We start from the raw sequence: 22,211 nt of genomic DNA, 5'->3' as shown, positions 1-22,211 counted from the left end.
AGCAGAATCTGAATCAGGCCAGGGAGGCTCGGGTCTGGAGCTGCCTCTAACCAGGTCTCATGCCAACCAACCTTGGCCCTGGAAAGTTTGCTGTGTGGTAGGGAGGGTGACATTGCCCCAACTAGTCCTAGTGAGATGATCTGTCCTCACAGCAGCCAGAGGGAACCTGCGAATACCCAACTCACCCCATTGCTCCTTTGCTCAGAGCCCTCTGTGGCTCCCACTCAGTAAAAGCCTGAGCCTTCCTTCCAGCTCACAAGATCCTGCATGATCTGACCTGTCACTTCCCTTACTCCCCATTTGCCCTGCTGCAGTCACATTGGCCTTGCAGCTATTTGAACACACCAGGCCCCTGCCTCAGGGCCTTTGCCCTGACTGTTCCCTCAGCCTGAAGTCAAATGGGTCCTCTCATTCACCCCCTCTTTCAGGTCTTTGTGCAAATCTCACCTCATTGACTCCCCTTTCCTTCTCCCCACCCCCTCCTTTTAATATGGCTACCTCATCGCAGCATTTCCGATGTCCCTTTTCCTGTTCCCCCTTCCCATAGCCCCTAGAAGCTACTATATAATTTACTTGTTTACCTGAAACAAGTGTCTTTCAATATAATATCAGTTCCTCAAATGCAGAGATGTTTTATTTTTCACCACCACACCCAACTCAGTTCCTGTTTCATACAATAAAAAAGAAATATTTGATTTTGGTCCCTGGTTCCTGGCACACAGCTCCTAAAACCCTTTGAATCTCTGGAATGATAAGTGTCTTTTGTATGCTAATGAGAGGCCTGCTGGCTGGGAGTCCCTAGGTGGTGTCAGGATAGGGGGCGCTGGTCTCCAGAAACACCAAGCCAAGATTAGAGGGTAAGGAACTATGAGGCCAGTTGCCTGACCTTAAGGGAGGGGAAGGGAGCTGGAGATTGAGATAATCACCAATGGCCAATGGTTTCATCCATCATGCCTAAATAATGAAACTTCCATAAAAAGCCTAAAACACAAGGGGCACCTGGGTTAAGTGTCTGCTTCGGCTCAGGTCATGATCTCAAGGTCTTGGGATCTGCTCAGTGGAGAGTCTGCTTCTCCCTCTGCTCCTCCTCCCCTTGCTCATGCATGCTCTCTCTCTCTCACACACACATACACTCTCAAATAATTAAAATAAATAATACCATCTTTAACAAAAAATCTAAGCAACGAGATTCAGAGAGCTTCTGGATTGGAAACACATCAAGGTGCTAGGAGGGTGGCGGCTGGGGAGCACAGGGAAGCTCGGTGCCCCTTTTCCATACCTTGCCCTATGCATCTCTTCCATTTGGCTGTTCCTGATCTCTACCCTTTCATAATTAACTTGTAATAGTACTGAAATGCTTACTGAGCTCTGTGAGATTCTAATTATCAAGACTGAAAGGGAAGGGGGATTGTGGGAGCCCCCTAATTTTGGAGCCAAGTCAGACAGAAGTAGGGGTCACTTGGAGACTCAATACTTGCAGCTGGCATCTGAAGGGGGGGCAGTCTCGATGACCCCAGTCCTCAAGTTTGTGGTGTCTGCCCCAAACCCTGGGTAGTTAATGTCAGAATTGAACTCTAGGATGCCCAGTCGGTACCCGGAGAGAATTGTTTGGTGTGAAATCCCTCCATAACCCACATACATTTGGTGTCAGAAGTGCTGTGAGTAGGGGCACCTGGGTGGCTCAGTCTGTTAAGCACCTGCCTTCAGCTCAGGTCATGATCCTAGGGTCCTGGAATCCAATCCTGCCTCCAGTTCCCTGCTCAGAGCTGGAGTCTGCTATTCCCTCTGTCCCCATCTTGTGCTCTCTCTCTCTCTCTGTCTCAAATAAATAAAATCTTAGAAAGTGGGGTGGGGGAGTGTTGTGCGTAAAACAGTTCATTTTTTACTTCGAGCAAGCGCTCCACAGATGTTTGTTGAGAGAATGAATGCTCTGCAGAGCTCAAGTGTGAGCTGGATCCAGGGACTTACACACGGTCCCAGGATCCTCAACGGCTGTCTGAGCCTTCGCTCTGCAGCCTCACTGTCAGGCTGCGAGGTGAGCTTCAAGTCAACCGATCACCTTATCCCAAGCCCTCAAGCCTACTGTCCAGGGACCAGCTTGGGTCCCACGCCCACACCTGAACGGGTCCCACAGATGGAACATGCTGATTGGCTGTCAGAGACCATGAGGCCCGGGCTTAGGGACAGAAATCTGAGAGGTGGGCTGTCTCCAAAGGAAACCCATGTGTCCTTTCCTGAAGTGGGAGGTGATTGCAGCAATGGCAAATACAACACGTGCTCATTTTAGCTTTCTCAAAATCCGCCCCCCTCCCGCCCCCCAAAGAAAGATGGAAAGATTAGTTAAACTGGCATTTTGCAATCCCCAATGAAAGAACGGATTCAGGTCGCTGGGGTCATTGGATGAAGCCCTTGGTTTATGCTTTCTCAGCAGTGACCATGGCCAGCCCTTAGAATCATCTGGGGGAATGTCAGAGTCCCCAAACCCAGGCCACAGTCCCGTCCAGTTAAATCAGAAGGTGGAAAAAATAAAATAAAATAAAAAATCAGAAGGTGGGAGGGGCACCTTGGGGGGCTCCACATATGAGCGTCCTCCTTTGACTCAGGTGGTGATCCCGGGTTTGTGGGATCCAGTCTTGGATCCAGCTCCTTGCAGGGTGCCAGCTTCTCCCTCTGCCTATGTCTCAGCCTCTGTCTGTGTCTCTCATGAATGAATAAATAAAATCTTTCTTTAAAAGATCAGAAGGTGGGGGATGGGGTGCAGGCTTGGGTACTGTTGGAAGGTTTGGGGGCTTCGGATGTGCAGCTAGGGCTGAGAACCAGTGACTCACAGGAAATATGGGGGGGGGGAGATAAAGGGTTCAGGGTAGAAGCAAGGAGTAAATCCATGCTTTTTTTAAAGATCCCATTTATTTATTTATTTATTTATTTATTTATTTATTTATTTGAGAGAGAGAGCACAAGCAGGGGGAGCAGCAGAGAGAGAGAGAGGGAGAAGCAGGCCTCCCCCTGAGCAGGGAGCCTGATGGGGGGCTCCATCCTAGGACCCTGGCTGGGTTCATGACCTGAGCCAAAGGCAGACATTTAACTGGCTGAGCCACCCAGGCATCCCCACGCTCTTTCTGCAACAAATCAAAGGTTGGTGGGGTTGGAGAAGAAGAGGAAGAACCTGGAGCAGTGGTTTTCTGAGTATGTTCTGGCAGCCTGGCCTGAGAAGTTGTTTGGAATTCAGATACGTGGGCCCCACTCCAGAAGCCCTGGGGGTGCCTCCCCCACCCCCAGCATCTGTGTTAACAGAACATTCAGAGGACTCCAATGCATCCTCTAATTTGAGAACTACTGGATTAGAATGAAAGGGAATTAGGAGACATGACGAGCAAACATGATGTGTGGACCTTATTTGGATGCAATTCAAATAAACCAAATGTGTTAAGTCCTGGGGATGTAACGTACAGCATGGTGGCTATAGTTAATAATACTGTATTGCATATTTGAAAGTTACTAAGAGAGTTGATCTTAAAAGTTCTCATAAGGAAAAAATTGTGTGATGATGTATAGTGATGTTCATTACTTATTGTGGTAGTCATCGTGCAAAGCAAACTACTATCAAGTCATATGTTGTAGACATGAAACAAATATGTTAGATGTCAATTATATCCCGATTAAAAAAATACAAAGAAATCAGAGCACCTGGGTGGGTCAGTGGTTGAGCGGCTGCCTTCGGCTCAGGGCGTGATCCAAGGATCATGGGATCGAGTCCCACGTCAGGCTCCCTGCACGGAGCCTGCTTCTCCCTCTACCTGTGTCTCTCTGCCTCTCTCTCTGTGTCTCTCATGAATAAATGAGTAAAATATTTTTAAAAATACAAAGAAATCAATATAAAAAGACATTTTTGAGCCCATCAGAAAAATTTGATGGTGGGCTGGGTTTGGGTGATACCAAGGAATGGTTGCTAATTGTCTTAGGTGTTGTCCTGGTCCATTTGGGCTTCTATGAAAGAACACCATAGACTGTGTGGCTTATAAACAATAGACATTTCTTTCTCTTAGTTCTGTAGGCTGGGAAGTTCAAGATCAAGGCACCAGCAGATTCAGTGTCTGGTGAACACCAGTTTCCTAGGTCATAGATGGCTGTGTGTGTGTGTGTGTGTGTGTGTGTGTGTGTGTGTCCTCATTTGGAAGAAGAAGCAAAGGAGCTTTCTGGTGTCTCTTTTAAGATACTAATCCCATTTGTGAGGGCTCAGCCTTTAGGACCTAGTCATCTCCCAGAGGCCCCACCTCCCAAAAGCATCACATTGGGGATTGGGTTTCAACATGGGAATTTGGGGGGGACACAAGCATTCAGTCAGGTGTAATGATAGCATTGGGGTTGACTCAGATGAATACATTTTTAGAGATGTGTACTGATGAGGGGGGGAAATGACATTGTTTGGAACTTGTTTCTAAATACTTCATCAATGGGAAAAAGGGATCATGAAACAAACATGTCAGACTCTAGGTGATTGTTGAATCTGGGTGATGGGTATATAGGAGTTTCTTTGGACAAATTCCTTTTTGTATGTGTGTGAACATTTTAGGGTTTTTTTTTTCCACAAAATAATTTACAAAACAAGATAATTGCGTGAGAAAAGAGGCCATGTCATCCCATTCAGGTACTTAGGGTTAAGATCATGGCCAACTGGCATAAAAAGTAAAAGGAAGGAAAAAGGAGTCAGGATAACAGAGCTCTCCCAAATCTTTTATTACCAACCTCCCTTCCAAAATCAGTGAGTGTCACAGAGGAATAATAATGAGACAAAATCTCCAGCAGCCATGTGGGCCAGATGTCCTGTCTTCCCCCCAACCCCCCACCCCTCCCGGGGTCTGTCAGCCTAGTTTGATGAACAGCAGCAAAGTGGCAAGAATTCCTGGCAGCTGAAATGGGAGAAGAAAGAAATATTGAACCAACCTGAGGGACCTCTGGAACCCAAATCAAATTTGGATACACTGAGAGGGGGAGAAGAACATTTTCTTTCCAGAAAGGGGAAGGGTAGGGTTCTACAGAGAGCCAAAGGTCCCTCATGGTCAGGCTGGAGCCACTTTGGCCCTGTTTCCACAATCAGTCTCAGTCATGAGCAGCAGGTGGAGGCCTATCATGATGCACGTGGGTCTTTTTCCCTTGGTTTCCCATAGATCTTAGATCCATCCTCTCGCTGCTCCCCACCACCACACACACCGGGTCCCGCAAACTACATTTCCCAGAACCTCCTCCCCTTCCACTTCCTGTTAGTTTTCCCTAATAGGAAACACCTGTAGGAGATGGGAGGGCTGTTGGAAAAGTCGGAGTATTTCTTCCCCGCTGCCTCCTCTCTCTTACGCCCACCCTGAGTCCTTCAAGACTGCGGCTGTGGGCAGGTGCTCCTCTTCCATGGCTCTTGCTTTTCCCACCCCTTCTGGCCCAGGGGAAGGTACAGCTCCCCATGTTGCTAGTGCCTCATCTCTCATTTTTCTTAACCCTGCCCTCACCTCAGCAGCGAAGCCCCTGAAAACCTGGCTGGGATCTGGACTATTATGACCTCCTTGGAGAAGACTGTGGTATAGTTTGCATATATTCAATATAAATTTGTACAATGAAAAAAATACCCGTTTTTAAAATACAGATCAGGTACGCCTGGTGGCTCAGTGGTTGAGTGTCTGCCTTCAGCTCAGAGTGTGATCCTGTGGTCCAGGGATCGAGTCCCACATCGGGCTCCCTGAGTGGAGCCTGCTTCTCCCTCTGCCTGTGTCTCTGTTTCTCCCTCTGGGTCTCTCATGAATGGATAAATAAAATCTTTTTAAAGAAAATAAAATAAAAAAATAAAATACAGAACAGTTGGATGAGACTTATCTGTATCTCAGCTGGGCAGTGATCTCCAGAAAAACACTATTGCATCTTGAAAATCAATCTGGTGGGCAGCCCGGGTGGCCCAGCGGTTTATTGGTGCCTTCCGCCCAGGGTGTGATCCTGGAGACCCAGGATCGAGTCCCGCATCGGGCTCCCTGCATGGAGCCTGCTTCTCCCTCTGTCTGCCTCTGTGTGTGTGTGTATGTGTTTCATGAACAAATAAATCTTTAAAATAAATAAATAATGCATGTGTTATTCGTTAAAAAAAAAAAAAGAAAGAAAATCAATCTGGTGGTGGGGGCACCTGGGTGGCTCAGTTGGTTGAGCACCTGCCTTGAGCTCAGGTCATGATCCCAGGGTCCTGGGATCTAGCCTTGCATCAGGCTCCCTGCTCAGAGGGGAGCCCGCTTCTCCTTCTGCCTCTGCTTGTGCTCCCTCTCTCAGTCTCTCTGTCAAATAAATAAATAAAAATATAAAAAGGAAAAAAAAAAAGAAAGAAAATCAGTCTGGGGGAAGCACATGAGAAAAACTTCATGAGGGCTCAGAGGGATGGAGGCTTTTTTTTTTTCTTTTTACAAAATAACAGCTTTATTGGGGAAATTCGTGTATCATACAATTCGCCTTTCTAAAGTGTACACTGAAGTGGTGTAAACCCTTTATCTTTAATGCAATTACTGAGAAAGCACGATTTATATATGCCATTTTGCTATTTGTTTTCCATTTGTGTTTTGTCCTTGTTCTGTTGGCTCACCTTAACTTTCTTTCATGTTAAATACTTTCTAGTGCAGCATTTTAATTCCCTTGTTTCTTTTACTGTATTTTAAAGTTCTTTTCTTAGTGGTTGCTCATGGGATTACAATTAACATTTTTTTACAATCTAGTTTGGATTAGTACTAAATGAATTTCAGGAGCATACAAAAACGTTGCTCCTATATGTCTCTTTTCTCTCCACCCTCCTTTGTGCTATTGTTGTCATGTGAATTATATCTTAATATCAGTCTATAAACACAATTTTATAGTTATTGCCTTAGGCAGTTTTCTTTTACTATTTCTTTTTTTTATTTATGATAGTCACAGAGAGAGAGAGAGGCAGAGACACAGGCAGAGGGAGAAGCAGGCTCCATGCACCGGGAGCCCGATGTGGGATTCGATCCCGGGTGTCCAGGATCGCGCCCTGGGCCAAAGGCAGGCGCCAAACCGCTGCAACCACCCAGGGATCCCAGGCAGTTTTCCTTTAAATGAGGTAGAAAAGGGTCACCTGAGTGGCTCAGTTGGTTGAGTGTCTGACTTCAGCTCAGGTCATGACCTGGGATCAAGGGTCCTGGGATCAAGCCCCACATCAGGCTCCCTGCTCAGTGGAGAGTCTACTTCCTTCCCCTTCTCCCTCTGCCCCTTCCCCCTACTTGTGCTTTCTCTTTCTCTCTCAAATAAATAAGTAAAATATTAAAAATAAATAAATGAGGTATGAGAAGAAAAGTTCGATCCTAGGATCGAGCCCTGTGTTGGGCTCCGTACTCAGCCCATAGTCTTGGGGTTCTCCCTCTCCCTCTGCCCTGCCCCCTGCTCATGCTCTCTCTCTCTCTCAAATTAAAACACACACACACACACACACACACATTTATCACAATCATACAATAAATTGTCCATTTGAAAAAATCATGTTTCTTGTCTTTCCCTGCTGATTAGAATGCCTATGAGGGTAGAGATTTTTGTCTGTTGAGTTCATTGTTTTATCCACAGTGGCTACACTGTGCCTGGTCAAAGTAGGTGCGTAATAAGGTTTGTGGAGTGAAGAAGTGAACATTAAAATTTGTCTAACGGCTTTCCATCATATTCAGAATAAAAGTCAAACCCCTCTCTGCAGCCCACAAGGCCTTGTATGATCAACCCCATCAGTTCCTTGCCCTCATCTCCCCCTACCACTCTTCATGCTCACCCTGCTCCAGCCACAAGGAACTCCCCGCTGGTCCGTGAATAAGCCAAGCCTATTGTTACCTCCTAGCCTTTGCACCAGCTGTTCCCTCTGGTTTCTCCTATCTACACACATGATTTTCCCTCATTTTCCTCAGGTCACTGGTCAGATGTCATCTCCTCAGGAAAGCCATCCCTGATTCCCTTCCCTATCCTATCATCCTGCTTTACTTCCTTCCCAGAAGGGATCTTTAACTGAACCGATCATCCATTTGAACGTCACCTCCACCATAGCAGGGATCTCTGGTGCCCAGAACAGTATTTGACGCAGAGTAGGTGCTCAATAAAAGAGCTCAATGTGTTCCTAAGGGTCTAGGCCTTACCTGTATCACTGCTGCACCCAGTTGAAGCTCTGAGTCTTGGTTATTTTCAAGAGCTTGGGGAAACAGCCCTGAGGATACAACTATCAAAGCAGGCAGGACCTGGGTAAAGACTTCTGGATTCCAAATTCCCATCAGCCCCACCCATTGGGCCAGTTTTTCTCAGATTCAGAAAGGAGCAGGGGACAAAGCCGTAAGGATACTGAGTCCTTCCCACTTCTCACTTCCCCTAACCCAGCATCTTCCTGGCCTCCTCTTTCCCTCACCTCACCCATAACATACAACTTGCTCCCCAATATCTGTAGTGACCTCCAAAGTGTGGTGAATGAGAGTATGACCAGATGTCCCAAGTTATTGCTAGCTGTGTGATCCTGGAGAAGTCACACACCACTCTGTGCCTTGGCTTCCCCAAATGTAAATGGGACCAACTGAATCTGCTGCCCAAGGTTATGGCAAGGATTAAGAGAGAAAGATCTACATGAAGTACATAGCAGTGGCCTGACACATAACCAGCATTCAGTAACTATTAGTTCTTTCTGAATGCTCTTTATATATGAACAGAAGGGCTAACATGTATCCAGCACCTTCTCAGCCATTTACATGTATTTTCTCACTTACTTATCCCTATAACTCCAGGAGGTGGGTAATCTTCTTTGCTGTTTTGTAGGTGAAGCAACAGGTTCAGAGAAATTAAGAGACCAGACATGATGTGTGGGTACAGAGATGGGCCCTCCACTTTCCTTCCTGCAGTTGCAGAGATGCTCCCCTTTCTAGGCCCCTGGCAATTCTTGCTTCTGGAAGCTAGAGTTGCCTTGAGCTTGCTCTTGACAGGGTTCAGTTCCCCTTTACTTAATATGCATTGATTAAGTGTGTCCTGTGAGCTAAATCTTGGGAACCCAGCCACATACAAAACAGACATAATTCCTGCTTTGGTGGTGCTCACATTTGAGTGGTGAACACAGGTAATGAGTACAGCAATAACAGGTGGTGAGTAAGTAAGTGCTGGGAAACTCCCTGGGCCTCAGTCTCCTCACCTATAAAATGGGAGAAAAGCACTCCCCACCTCGGGATGGCATATTATGGGGACTGAATTCACAAAGTGAGTGCCCAGTCCTGTAGCAACTGTCACTATCCTAGAATGATCATCGTTTATCATTATATTTTAAGCCCTCTGGGGACACCTGGGTGGCTAAGTGGTTGAGTGTCTGCCTTTGGCTCAGGCTGTGATCCCTGGGTTCCAGAATTGAGTTCCTCATCGGGCTCCTCTCAGGGAGCGTGCTTCTCCTTCTGCCTGCGTCTCTGCCTCTCTCTCCAGATCTCTCTCATAAATAAATAAATAAAATGTTTTTTAAAAAACAGCCCTTTGTAAGACAGGCAGTGTAGCCCAGGGAATGGACTCAGACCCAAACCAGCTTCAAATCCAGCTCTATCAAAACCATGTGACCTTGAACTGGCCCCTCCCAACCCTCAGTTTCCCCATGTGAGAAATGAGGATGGTAACCCTAATTCCCCAAGGCTGTGAGGTCAAAATGAGCTGAACACCCAATGACAGTTGCTTTCTTTCTCCCTTGACCCCTCTCGCGAGGGTTCCCGCAAATAGGCAACTTTTCTAAAAGTCACCAGCCCTAGGGGGCTACCTAGGTGACATCCAGCAAAATCTTGAGTTACCTCCCCCAACCCAGGAATGATGTCTGTGGACACGTTGCACCCATCACAGGCTGTTGTCCTGATGATTTATGGCAGCTCCTGGGGTGGGAGGAACCAGTTGTCATTTCAAAGGAGGAGCCACAAAAATCCATGTGGTTTTTCACCCCACAGCACTTTAGCTACAAAGAGGAGAATAATCATTTGAAGTCTCCCTTTCAAATATCAAAATAATGAAAACAATAGAAATCGTGGTCACCATGGCTACTGTGTCACGCTATACTGGGGCCTGGCTGAATGCGTTCTTTACTCCAGCCCAGCGTGGCTCAGAACCCTCCATGGCTCTCATCTTACTTGGGTAAAAGCTGAACACCTCCCCATGGCCCCCAAGACCCTGCAGGATCTGCCCAGTCACCTCCAGGCCTTCATTCTCACCCCCACTCTCCCTCTTTCTCACTCAGCTCCGGCCACACTGGCCCCCTCATTGGCCCTCAAACACACTTAGCAAGCCCCAGCCACAGGGCCTTTATACAGGCTGTTCCCTCTTTCTAGAATGCTATTCCTTCAAATATCTTTGTGGCTCCCTTCCTCACTTTATTTAGCTATCTACTCAAACGTCCCTCTGTGGGAAGGCCTGCCCTGACCCCTCTTACCAGGTTAGCCACAGCCCCTGTATCAGTCGGCTGGGTTAAGGGATGCTGCGTAACAAATGATCCCAGAAACTCAGCAATTCATTTCTCACTCACACTACCTGCCCCTCACAACTTGGCAGGGGGACTCTGTTTATCAAAATCACTCAAGGACTCTGGCTGATGGAGAAGCCACCATCCAGATAGTTCCACTATTGAGGCAGGAGGAAAGAGTATTCTGGAGGGTCTTGAGCTGGCAGTCAAATAATTTGGCCCAGGGATGCCTGGGTGGCTTAGTGGTTGAGCATCTGCCTTTGGCTCAGGGCATGATCCTGGAGTTCCAGGATGGAGTCCCACATCGGGCTCCCTGCATGAAGCCTGCTTCTCCCTCTGCCTGTGGCTCTGCCTCTCTCTCTGTTGCTCATGAATAAATAAATAAAATCTTATAAATAAATAAATAAATAAATAAATAAGCCCATAAGTGACATGCACTTCTGCTCACAGCTCATTGGCCAGAAGTCATCATGTGATCCTCCTCCAACAAAGGGGCGGGCCATCCCATTGCAAGGTGCCAATAAGTGACAAATAGCACCGTCAGATAAACAAACCCTTACTGTCTATGCCCTTACCCTGCCCTGTTTCACATCTAACACTTAGGCTTACGAAGTGGTTTCACGTCTATGTCCCCACTTACATGTCAATAACTCATGGCAAGGGTCTTGTTTTGTGCACTGCTGTGTCTGTCCTTGGAGCCCTGGACAGTGGCCGGCACACCGTAGGTGCTCAATAAAGATAGTGGAAGGGCTGTTTGAATGAGTGAGAGATGTTCTTTACCATCTGAAGCCTCAGAAGCCAAAACTGGGATGCAATTTTGTGGCACTACCCATCATGTGCCACCTCCCAAGCCTGAATGTGACCCCAGGGAAGGTCCTGGGCTCCAAAACTCAGATGTGAAACATTTCTAGAAACAGGCAATGCTTTTTTCCTTCCAAACCCTTTCTGGCCTCAAGGACCCTTTGAAACTACCTGCCCCAGGAGCTTCTGATGACACATGCAGGCTGGTCCTGACCTTTAAACACCAAGACTCAAGAAGGAAAGGTCACCACCTCCCACCCAGGAGGATGGTTATTTAAAAAAAAGAGAGAGAGAAGGAGAGAGAGAGTGGTACCTAAGTGGTTCAGTGGCTGAGCATCTGCCTTCAGCTCAGGTCGTGATCCTGGAGTCCTGGGATCGAGTTCCGCTTCAAACTCCCTGCAGGAAGCCTGCTTCTCCCTCTGCCTGTGTCTCTGTCTCTCATGAATAAATAAATAAAATAGGGATCCCTGGGTGGCACAGCGGTTTAGCACCTGCCTTTGGCCCAGGGCGCGATCCTGGAGACCCGGGATCGAATCCCACGTCGGGCTCCCAGTGCATGGAGCCTGCTTCTCCCTCTGCCTATGTCTCTGCCTCTCTCTCTCTCTGTGACTATCATAAATAAATAAAAGTTAACAAAAAAATTAAAAAACAAAAAAGATTAAAATAAATAAAATAAAATCTTAAAAAATGAGAGAATAACAAACGTTGGCAAAGGTGTAGAGAAACTAATACCCTTGTGCCTTGCTGATGAGAATGTAAACTGGTGCAGTTACCATGGAAAACAGTATGAAAATTCCTCAAAAAATTAAACCAGGGCAGCCCCGGTGGCCCAGCGGCTTAGTGCCACCTTCAGCCCAGGGCGTGATCCTGGAGACCTGGGATCGAGTCCCATGTCAGGCTGCCTGCATGGAGCCTGCTTCTCCCTCTGCTTGTGTCTCTGCCTCTCTCTCTCTCTCTCTCCCTCTCTCTCTCTCTGTGTGTGTGTCTCATAAATAAATAAATAAATAAAATCTTAAAAAATTAAACATAGAATTATCAGACGACCCAGCAATCTCATTTCTATATATACACCTAAAAGAAATGAAAACAGGAACTTGAAGAGATACACGTACACCATGTTTATGCATCATCATTCACAACAGATGAAAGGTGGAAGCAATCGAAGTGTCCATCGATAGGGGAATGGATAAATAAAGTGTGGTGTATCTGTACGATAGAATAGGATTCAGCCTTAAAAAGGAAGGAAATTCTGACCCATGCTACAACCTGGAGGACATTATGCTCAGTGAACTAAGCCAATCACAAAAGGACAAACACTGTAGGATTCCACTTATATGAAATCCCTAGAGGAGTGATGTCCACAGGGACAGGTAGGAGGATGGTGCGTTTAAGGCGATGGGTGGTGATAAGAGTCACCTAACAATATGAATGTACTTAATGCCACTGAACTGGACTCTTAAAAATGGTTAAGATGATAAGTTTATGTTATGCGTCTTTTGCCACAAAAGAACACATCCGGGATGTGGATCTCACCTTCTCCATGGCTAAGCTCCATTCTGTGGAATAGTCATCTAGGTCACTGTAACCTCTGTAATTCTTCCTTAGTGTCACGAAGATGTGCTCCAAGGCCCACTTCTTGAACCTCAAAGATGACACAGGAAGTGAAAGGCACATAAAACAGCAAGGTGCCCCACGTGGTGAGGTTTCTTGGGGACAGAGCAGGGAGGTCAAGCTCCCCTTCTGTTTTTGTTCCTTGTTTTAAGATGTTATTTACTTATTTTGTTTTATTTATTTTTTTTAAGTTTTTTTTTTTTTTTTTTTTTTTTTTTTTTTTTTTTTTTTTTTATGATAGAGAGGGAGAGAGAGAGGCAGAGACATAGGCAGAGGGAGAAGCAGGCTCCATGCACCGGGAGCCCGATGTGGGATTCGATCCCGGGTCTCCAGGATCGCGCCCTGGGCCAAAGGCAGGCGCCAAACCGCTGTGCCACCCAGCGATCCCTAAGATGTTATTTATTTATTTGAGAGAGAGAGAGAGAGAGAGAGCATGAGTGGAGGGAGGGACAGACGGAGAGGGAGAAGCAGACCCCCACTTGCTGAGTGGGCAGCTGGATGCGGGACTCAATCCCAGGACCCCGAGATCATGACCTGAGCCAAAGTCAGGCACTCAACTGATTGAGCCACCCAGGTGCCCACCCTCCTGCTTTCTTTGGCTTCCTTCACAGTCCACCACCCTCCCTCAGCTACAGGTCTGCACTGGAGGAGGACAAATGCTGGCTGCTGTCACCCCCGAGAGAGGGACATGGGGAAGAGCGTGGGTCTCGAGCTGAGTGCATCTGGTTGTACCCATCACAAACTTGAATCATCTGCTCTTTTGAATCGCCCACATGCCTGCTACACCCCCGATTTGGCTGGAACTTGATTAAAGACTTGAATATCATCTTTAGCAACTGAATCAGGCTCAGCACAAAAGGGGCAAATTTAATTTTCTATTTTTTAAATCAAGGTCTAAATAAAAAAAGGTTTTTTTTTGGATGAGGTTAAACAGTCACGTGGTTCGAAATTCACAAAGCACAGAAGGGTAGACCATGAAAAGTCTCCCTCCTACCTTTTTCTCCCAGCCAGAAAGGTCCTCCCACTCCGCCACGGTGACTGTTACTGTTTCCTGTGTCCCAAAAGAGATATTCGATGTATGTCAAAGCAAAGCATATTCGCATCATCCTTCTCCTTGCTTTATACTATTCTCATTGTTCTGCATCTGGCTGTTCTTAGCAAGAGTAGCGATTGCTCCTGGGGCTCTGCTCACATCCCGTGAGCATTTGTCATTTCTGTGCACGCTGGCCTGGCTTCCGCTGCCAGCCACGGAGGGCTCTCTGTGGCATCTCAGCCCACATGTGCCCTGCGAGCAGCCCTCAGGCAATACTGATGGGAGGTAGATCAATATTGCAGCTCCCTCGCCTGCTTCCCCTTGGGAAAATAGACACACATTCGAAACTGCTCCCAAATCTCCCCAAGCAGGACAGAGCCCAGCTGCCTGCAGGGTCACCCCTTATGGGCTGCATTCCTCTCCCTGCCTCGCTTTGCCTCTTGGGATCACCTCTCAAATAAACCATGAGCCTTCAGAGCCTTGTCTCAGGGTCTGCCTCCGGGGGGTGCAGGGGACACAACTGAAGAGAACACTGTGTCCTGGAGAATGCACCATCTCCTGCATGGGGAGGCTTCTCTTTCCTTCTTTCCACCTGCATTTCCACTTTCTTTTTTTTTTTTTTTAAAGATTTTATTTATTTATTCATAGAGATGCAGAGAGAGAGAGTAGCAGAGACACAGGCAGAGGGAGAAGCAGGCTCCACGCAGAGAGCCCGACGTGGGACTCGATCCAGGGTCTCCAGGATCACGCCCTGGGCTGCAGGCGGCGCTAAACTGCTGCACCACCGGGGCTGCCCGCATTGGACTTTCTTATATGCATTATTTTAAATTAACCTCCCTCTTACTGATGGCAATCTTTTTTTTTTTAGATTTTATTTATTTATTCATGAGGCACACAGAGAGAGGTGGAGACACAGGGAGAGGGAGAAGCAGGCTCCCCACAGGGAGGCCGATGTGGGACTCGATTCCAGGACCCCAGGATCATGACCTGAGCTAAAGGCAGACGCTCAACCACTGAGCCACCCAGGCAACCCAGCCGGTGGCAATCTTTTGCACACCCTGGAGTATACCTCCTCTTCAGCACCTGAGCAAGCAAATCCTTGGATGAGTCCTAGAGATGGGAAAGCTGGGTCCAAGTATCCGTGCTTTGTCATTTGGATGGATTTTGCAAAATAGCCCTCTGTGTCTAACACATTTCAAAACCACAACAGCTTTTACAGCTTTTTCCATTACTTCTTAACACCTTACCACCAGAGGCAAGAGAGATGGTGAAGGAAATTAACTCAGCCAGTCTCTTGAGGACTTTGAGGGGATGGCTGAGGTTTTTGGCTCTTCACCCCATTTCTGGAGACCCAATCTCCAGCCCTGGGGACCCAAAGGCCAGGTAGCACTGTGTGGGTGGCTCCTGGGGGGAGGGGGCAGTGCTCCTACTGATTTGACTGATTTCTAAAGCAGAGTGGGAGAAGCAGCACAGTACTTACAATGCAGAACAAGGCAAGGACCACTTGGCAATCGTGATTTCAACGGTGAGCATGTTAACCGTGAACAGGAAACACTGGAAGACACAGAGGGGCTGGAGGGGGCTGGGAACCCGCTCAGCCACCTCCCTGCAGGGTGTTGACTGTACCTCCGTCACCCTCCCCCCAAAGCCATGTGGCCTCTTCAGTTGAAAAGAACTCAGCCCAGGTGGGGGTGGGGCTTATTTCTTTCACGCGTTCTCTTCTTGCCTGTCATCCAGGATGCTGGAACTGAGATATTCTTTTTTTTTTTTTTAAGATTTTATTTATTCATTCATGAGAGTCACAGAGAGAGGGGTAGAGATACAGGCAGAGGGAGAGGGAGAAGCAGGCTCCCTGCAGGGAGCCCGATGTGGGACTCGATCCCAGGACCCCAGGATCATGACCTGAGCTAAAGGCAGATGCTCAACCACTGAGCCACCCAGGTGCCCCAGGCACTGAGATATTCTTGGAGCGACTGGCTGGAGCTCCAGTTCATGCCCAGTACTTTCTGGGTGCCAGGGAGACCTATTGAGGGGACCTCCAGGTCACCAAAGACTGTGTGCCCTGGCAGCAGGCGCCTGTGGGGAAAGAGGAGGGATGGTGGTGAGGACAGAACAGAGGCAGGAGGAGGGGAGGAGAAGCAAGATGAGAATCCTTGTAGATGGGAGGAGAGGTGAGGGGGCTGTAGAGAAGATGCAAGGTGACAGGTCATTGGCTACAGGGTTTGTGTGTGGTGGTGCTTATGTTTGCTGGCTTATGTTTCAGATAAAATTCACAAGTCCAATGGAAAACCATGAGAAAGACAGCAAGTAGAGAGAATGTCTTGAAATTTCCCATCAAGGAGAAACTGCTGCTCAGTCTGGGCCTTGGTTTCCCCATCTGTACACTGTGGGCATGAGACCAGCTCAAGAGGCGTCAGTAAATTCTGTAGAGCTACTGGAGGCCAGATGGGGGCAAAGTAGGTCAGCTCCTGGCTCTCCTTCTGTTTTTTATTATGATTATTAAAATCTGATTGCTCATCGAGACTTGGAGTTGCCAGACCAGCCCATGGCTGGGCTTATCTAGTCCTCATATGGAAAGGTGAGAAAACGCAGTGAACACACTCCTGGGGACCCCAGAGCCCACAAGGACAAATATTGGGACAGAGCTTAGCAGTTGTGGGAGTCCAGACAAGTGAGTTATGTAGCAGATTGTGAGGATTAATATTAATATGACTACTCTCCCCAGCTCTGGGTGACTGACGTGGCTGGAGGACAGATATCCAGGCGTCCATATAGCCTACAGTTTCCATCTTCAGAATCTATGCCTAATCTGCTCATTTCTCCCACCCTGTCCACCGCCTCACACAGCACAGCCCAGCACCCACTATCTCCCACCTGGACCAGCACAATCCCTGCACCCTAGTCTCAGTCCCATCCAGGTCACTCACACTCTGTTCCCTCAATGGCCACCAGAGGGCGCCCATGAACACCTGAGTCAGGGCACATCTCTCCTCTTCTCAGACTCCTCCGTGGCTCCCAACACCATAAAAAAACGATTTTGCTTTTCTGAGGAGGTCTCAGAGGCTTTGGAGGGACAGATGAGAAGGGTAGAATCAATTGGATTTGCTAATGGGTTGCACGCAGGGTGTGATTGGATTTTCTTTGATTCCTCCAAGCTAAACAATGAATAAAATAGCATCCACATCATATTGAAAATGAAATATTTCAGGTACAGGACCTGTCGAATAAATATTTGTTGAGTGGAGTAATTAAGAAAGAAAAAGAGATGATAGAACTTTAGGGAGGAGAAGGGTGGGGGGAGAGTGCTTTTAACAATGGAGGTTGTTTAGGGGCACCTGGGTGGCTCAGTCGGTTAAGTCACGATCCAGGGCCCTGGGATCAGGCCCTACATTGGGCTCCCTGTTCAGGGGGGAACCTGTTTCTTCCTCTCCCTCTGTCATTCCCCTCACTTGTGCTCTCTGGCTCTATGTCTCTATCAAATAAAATCTTAAAAACAAACAAACAAAAAACAATGGAGGTGTTTATGCTCTAGGAGATGACCATACTAAGGATCTCCTGAAACCCCTGAATTGAAGTAACCTGAATTTTGTAGCAACATAGTGAAGGAAAACAAAAAAATGCTGGAGACAAATTTTACCAAATCCACTCAGACAAGATTCTAAGGCGAATGGGAGTGGGGAAGCTGGGAACTAGCTTCTGGGGAGTTAACCAAGGTCATATGTAGAATGAGCAAGAGGTGCAAAATCTGTGATATGCTGTCTGCATGATCATGCTCAAAACTTTCATACCTCATGTACTTGAACATGTAATTGTGCGTACATGATGATAACCACAGTGTTGTGTTAGTAGGATCATATACATGGGCTGAAGGAACAGAGCAGTGTGCCCAGAAAAGACCCAACCACAATGGAAATTGCTGTAAGTAGAAGAGGACAGATCCCTACCTCACACCACGCACACATAATGAAACTCCCAAAGCCAAAGAGCTAAAAGTGAGACATCAGACTTAAAATTATGGGAAGAAAACCTTGGAGACTATGATTTATGGCCTTGGGTGGGAGAGGAGTTCTAACTGGGATGTATCGTAAAGGAAAAGATGGGTGCAACTCATGCCATCAAATGAGACACCACAAACACTGAAAAATAAGGGATGGTGATGGCAGGGGTTTGTAATATGTGCAAAGAAGGATTCACATGGAGGGGGTGGTATGTGTGCAGATCCAACTTACATACAAGAGAGTGCCCTGCTTTCTCTGGTTGCTCCATACCACCCAGTGAAGCTGAAGCCAAGCAACACTGTGATGCAGCCTATTGCCAGGCACAGGTAGCCAACATGAATGAGGTATGCAGAGGACAGCCCAAGGACCCTTGTCAGGACAGCTCCTCTGAACTTGACATCGATCCCAGGCCAATGAGGATCACACTAGACATCTTTAGGACAGAAATCAGACAGGAAAAAACAGTCTGTTTGCTGTATACAAATAGAACGTTCCTGGGTGGGGAAGGAGGAGAGACAAAGGCAAATAAAATCAGCAAAAACATCTAAAAATGTTAATACTTGGAGTTAGTGAGGATGTAGGGAGACACTCTCATATATTGTTGCCAGGCAACAAACTTTTTTTGGAGAGGGACGCCTGGGTGGCTCAGTGGTTGAGTGTCTGCCTCTGGCTCAGGGTATGATTCTGGGTCTAGGGACCGAGTCCCATATCGGGCTTCCGTGAGGAGCCGCTTCTCCCTCTGCCTATGTCTCTGCCTCTCTCTGTATGTCTCTCATGAATAAATAAATAAAATCTAAAAAAAAAAAAAAACAACACAAAACTTTTTTGGGGGGAAGGGCATGAGGGAGAACACTTTGCAATTTGTATTTAAAATCTTAAAGGTTTTTACAATAAAACCCTTTACCTAGAAATTCCATTTGTAGATATTCAGCCTAATATCTGATATCTTTTTTTTCTTTTTTAAGATTTTATTTTAGTGTCAGAGTGCTCAGGGATGAAACTATCTGAAGCAATCAGTAATACAGATTGGGTAGGTAAATAATGGGACAGCCATGCAATGGGACTCTAGACAGTTATTTTATTTTATTTTATTTTATTTTATTTTATTTTATTTTATTTTAGGTTTTATTTATTTATTCATGAGAGACACAGAAAAAGAAAGAGGCAGAGGGAGAAGTAGGCTCCATGCAGGGAGCCCGATGTGGGACTCAGTCCCAGGTCTCCAGGTTCACACCTGGGCTGAAGGCGGGCGCTAAACCGCTGAGCCACCCGGGGCCCTAGAAAGTTATTTTAAATGTTGCTCTAGGATAAAGGTTGGCAATTTTTTGTTGTGTGAAAAGCCCTAGATATTGTGAATTTTGCAGGCTATAAGGCCTCTGTTGAAACAACTTAGCTCTGTCAGTATTGCTCAAAACAGTCATGCTCACTTCGTAAACTATTTTATTTACAAATAAGTAATATCTATCATCTATATCTACCTACCTACCTACCTATCCTTCTATTTACCTACCTTACCTATCTACCTACCTACCTATCTTTCTATTTACAAGGGTGTAGTTGGCTGACCCTTATTGTAGGAGGAGAATGTATATTGATATGGCAGTCATGTTCTTTGGTGGAGATGAAACAACTGAGATGAAAACTGATGTTTGCATAAAAACCTGCATGTGGATGTTTCTAGAAGCTTTATTCATAATTGCCAAAGCTTGAAAGCAACCAAGATAGCCTTCAGCAGGTGAATGGACAGACTGTGGTACATTCAGGGGAATATTAGCACTAAAAGGAAATGAGCCATGAAGCCATGAAAAGACATGAAGGAAACTTATATTGCTGAGTGAAAGAAGCCAATCTGAAAAGGCTACATGGTGCATGATTCCAAGTATATATCATTCCAGAAAAGGCAAAACTATGGGGACAGTAGAAGGACCAGAGGTCTCCAGGGGTTAGTGGGGCAGTGGGGAAGACAGGTGGAGCACAGAGGATTTTTAGGGCAGTGAAACTATTCCATGTGCACTAAAATGGGGGATACATTTTAGTCAAAAGCCATGGAATGTGCAACACCGAGAGTGAGCCCTGATGTAAGCTATGCATTCTGGGTGATGATAATGTCCACGTAAGTTCATCAATTATAGCAAATATACTATTTTGATGGGGATGTTGATGATGGGGGAGGCAGGGCATGTGTGAGCAGGGGTATATGTGAAAACTCCGTACCTTCTGCTCAATTTTCTGTGAACCTAGAACTGCTCTAAAAGATGAAGTCTATCCAAAGGGAGGGGAAGATAAAATTTTTAAAAGGGGAAAAGTGGATTGTAAAGACATAGCCTCCTGTGTTTGTTTCACTGCTTTTATTTTTATTTTATTTTTTTTAAATTTTTTTTTTTTTTGTTTGTTTGTTTTTTTTTTGTTTTTTGTTTCACTGCTTTTAAAAGGCATATAGAAAAATCTAGGAGGATATAATAATGATGATGGTATTTATTGAGCAGTGTTCCCCTGATGGGCATAAGCCCTTTAAATATACTGTATTTTTATTTATTTTATTTTATTTTATTTTATTTTATTTATTCATGAGACACACACAGAGAGAGAGAGAGAGAGAGAGAGAGAGGCAGAGACACAGGCAGAGGGAGAAACAGGCTCCATGCATGGGACTTGATCCCCGGGTGTCCAGGATCATGCCCTAGGCCGAAGGCAGCACTAAACCACTGAGCCACCGTGGCTGCCCTAAATATACTGTATTATTTAATTCCCATGAAAAGGCACAAGACAGGTAACAAGATGAAGAGTGATATGTAATATCCTTTTTCCTGGCAGCCTTTCCTTAATGCCATTCTGTTATCAGAATAACTGCTTCTCTCTTATTTTAAGGTATATTTTAGGGGTGCCTAGGTGGCTCAGTCGGTTAAGCATCTGCCTTCAACTCCGGTCATGATCTCAGGGTCCTGGGATCGAGTCCTGCGTGGGGCTCCCCACTCAGCAAGGACTCTGCTTCTCCTTCTCCCCTGCCCCTCCCCCATCCCACTCATGCTACCCCCCCCCATTAAATAAATAAAATCTTGGAAAAAAAGATTTATTTATTTCGAGAGGGGAAGGGGCGGAGGGAGAGGGAGAGAGTCTTATTAAAGATTTATTTATTTATTTGGGAGAGAGAGCGAGCACATATGAGTTGGGGAGGGTCAGAGGGAGAAAGAGAATCCCAAGCCCACTCTGCCCTGAGCCCTGAGCAGAAACCAAGAGTCTGATGCTTAACCGACTTTGCCACCCAGGCACCCCAAAACAATTTTTTCTTAACAATGCACATTTTGGGTCACTTCTATAGTAAGAGCAGTTTTGGGGTGCCCGGGTAGCTCAGTTAAGCATCTGCCTTCAGCTCGGGTCATGGTCCCAGAGTCTCCAAATCAAGCCCCTGCATTGGGCTTCCTGCTCAGCAAGGGAGTCTGCTTCTCCCTCTGCCCCCATCCTGCTCCTGCTCTCTCTCTGAAACAAATAAAATCTTTAAAAAAGAAAAAGAAAAAAGAAAAAAAAAAAGTGTTTTGAAACATTTAAAGGACCAAACCCATAACCTCTGCCTCTTGTCCTTCCCAAACAATTTAATGTTCTGCAGGATTTGGCTTAGAGTCAAGCTCCTCCACCACCAACCCCCTCCCCCGCCCCTCCCCCCTCCCCCATCACTCTCAGCTGTGCTTGATTTTCCCAACTCTGGGTCGATACCCAGTGTGTTCCCAATGTGTCCTGCTCCTCGTCAGTCTGCCCTACATCCCTCCTGCTTCCCTGGGGACCACCGATCCGGATGCCAGTGAATTTGGATCAACTTATTTCTGTCTTTGAGGGAGCCGGCTATGGAGGAAGGGCTGCAAAGCCCCAGGGCCTGGGTGGTGACACACTTAAAACTATGAAGCCATTGAAGAAAGATAACAGTCTCTTCAGAGAAGAATACAGAGTGTGCATTTCAGCCATGTCCGCCAGACTGGGGTGTTCCCTACGTTCCTAAACCTCAGGCTACTGTTTCCCCAGATGGCATAGTCTGGGGTCGGGGGCACCAAGGCCGACTTGCCCCTCTCTCTCCTGGGTGCCTGATTGCTGGAGCCCCAGCAGCTACCCCTCCCCAACATAAGCCTCTATCACATCACAATCGGATGCCCGAGCAATGCTCCCAGTGCCAGGGTAGCAGGTGCCCTGACCTGTCCTTGCTGGCTCCCCGTCCTCCAAATAGGTTACCCCAGGGATGGAGAAAAGTCATGAAGTGCTGTCCCTGGTACTCCCCAGATGCCATCTATGCCCACTCTCGTGG

General features: G+C 46.7%; 1 protein-coding gene across 1 annotated transcript; it reads right to left on the bottom strand.

The window, feature by feature from the left end:
* Nucleotides 1-4,862: 4,862 nt before the first annotated feature.
* On the bottom strand, nt 4,863-21,877 carry TSPAN16 (tetraspanin 16). Its single transcript, XM_041762356.1, is given in 8 exon segments — nt 4,863-4,910; nt 8,154-8,176; nt 8,179-8,229; nt 9,833-9,874; nt 9,877-9,976; nt 12,812-12,910; nt 18,139-18,345; nt 21,803-21,877. Coding segments are annotated over 8 exon segments (645 nt in total).
* Nucleotides 21,878-22,211: the final 334 nt, after the last annotated feature.

The sequence above is a fragment of the Vulpes lagopus genome, chromosome 7 (genome assembly GCF_018345385.1).
Source record: "Vulpes lagopus strain Blue_001 chromosome 7, ASM1834538v1, whole genome shotgun sequence".
Lineage (NCBI taxonomy): Eukaryota > Metazoa > Chordata > Mammalia > Carnivora > Canidae > Vulpes > Vulpes lagopus.
This window is presented reverse-complemented; position numbering and strand designations above follow the sequence as displayed.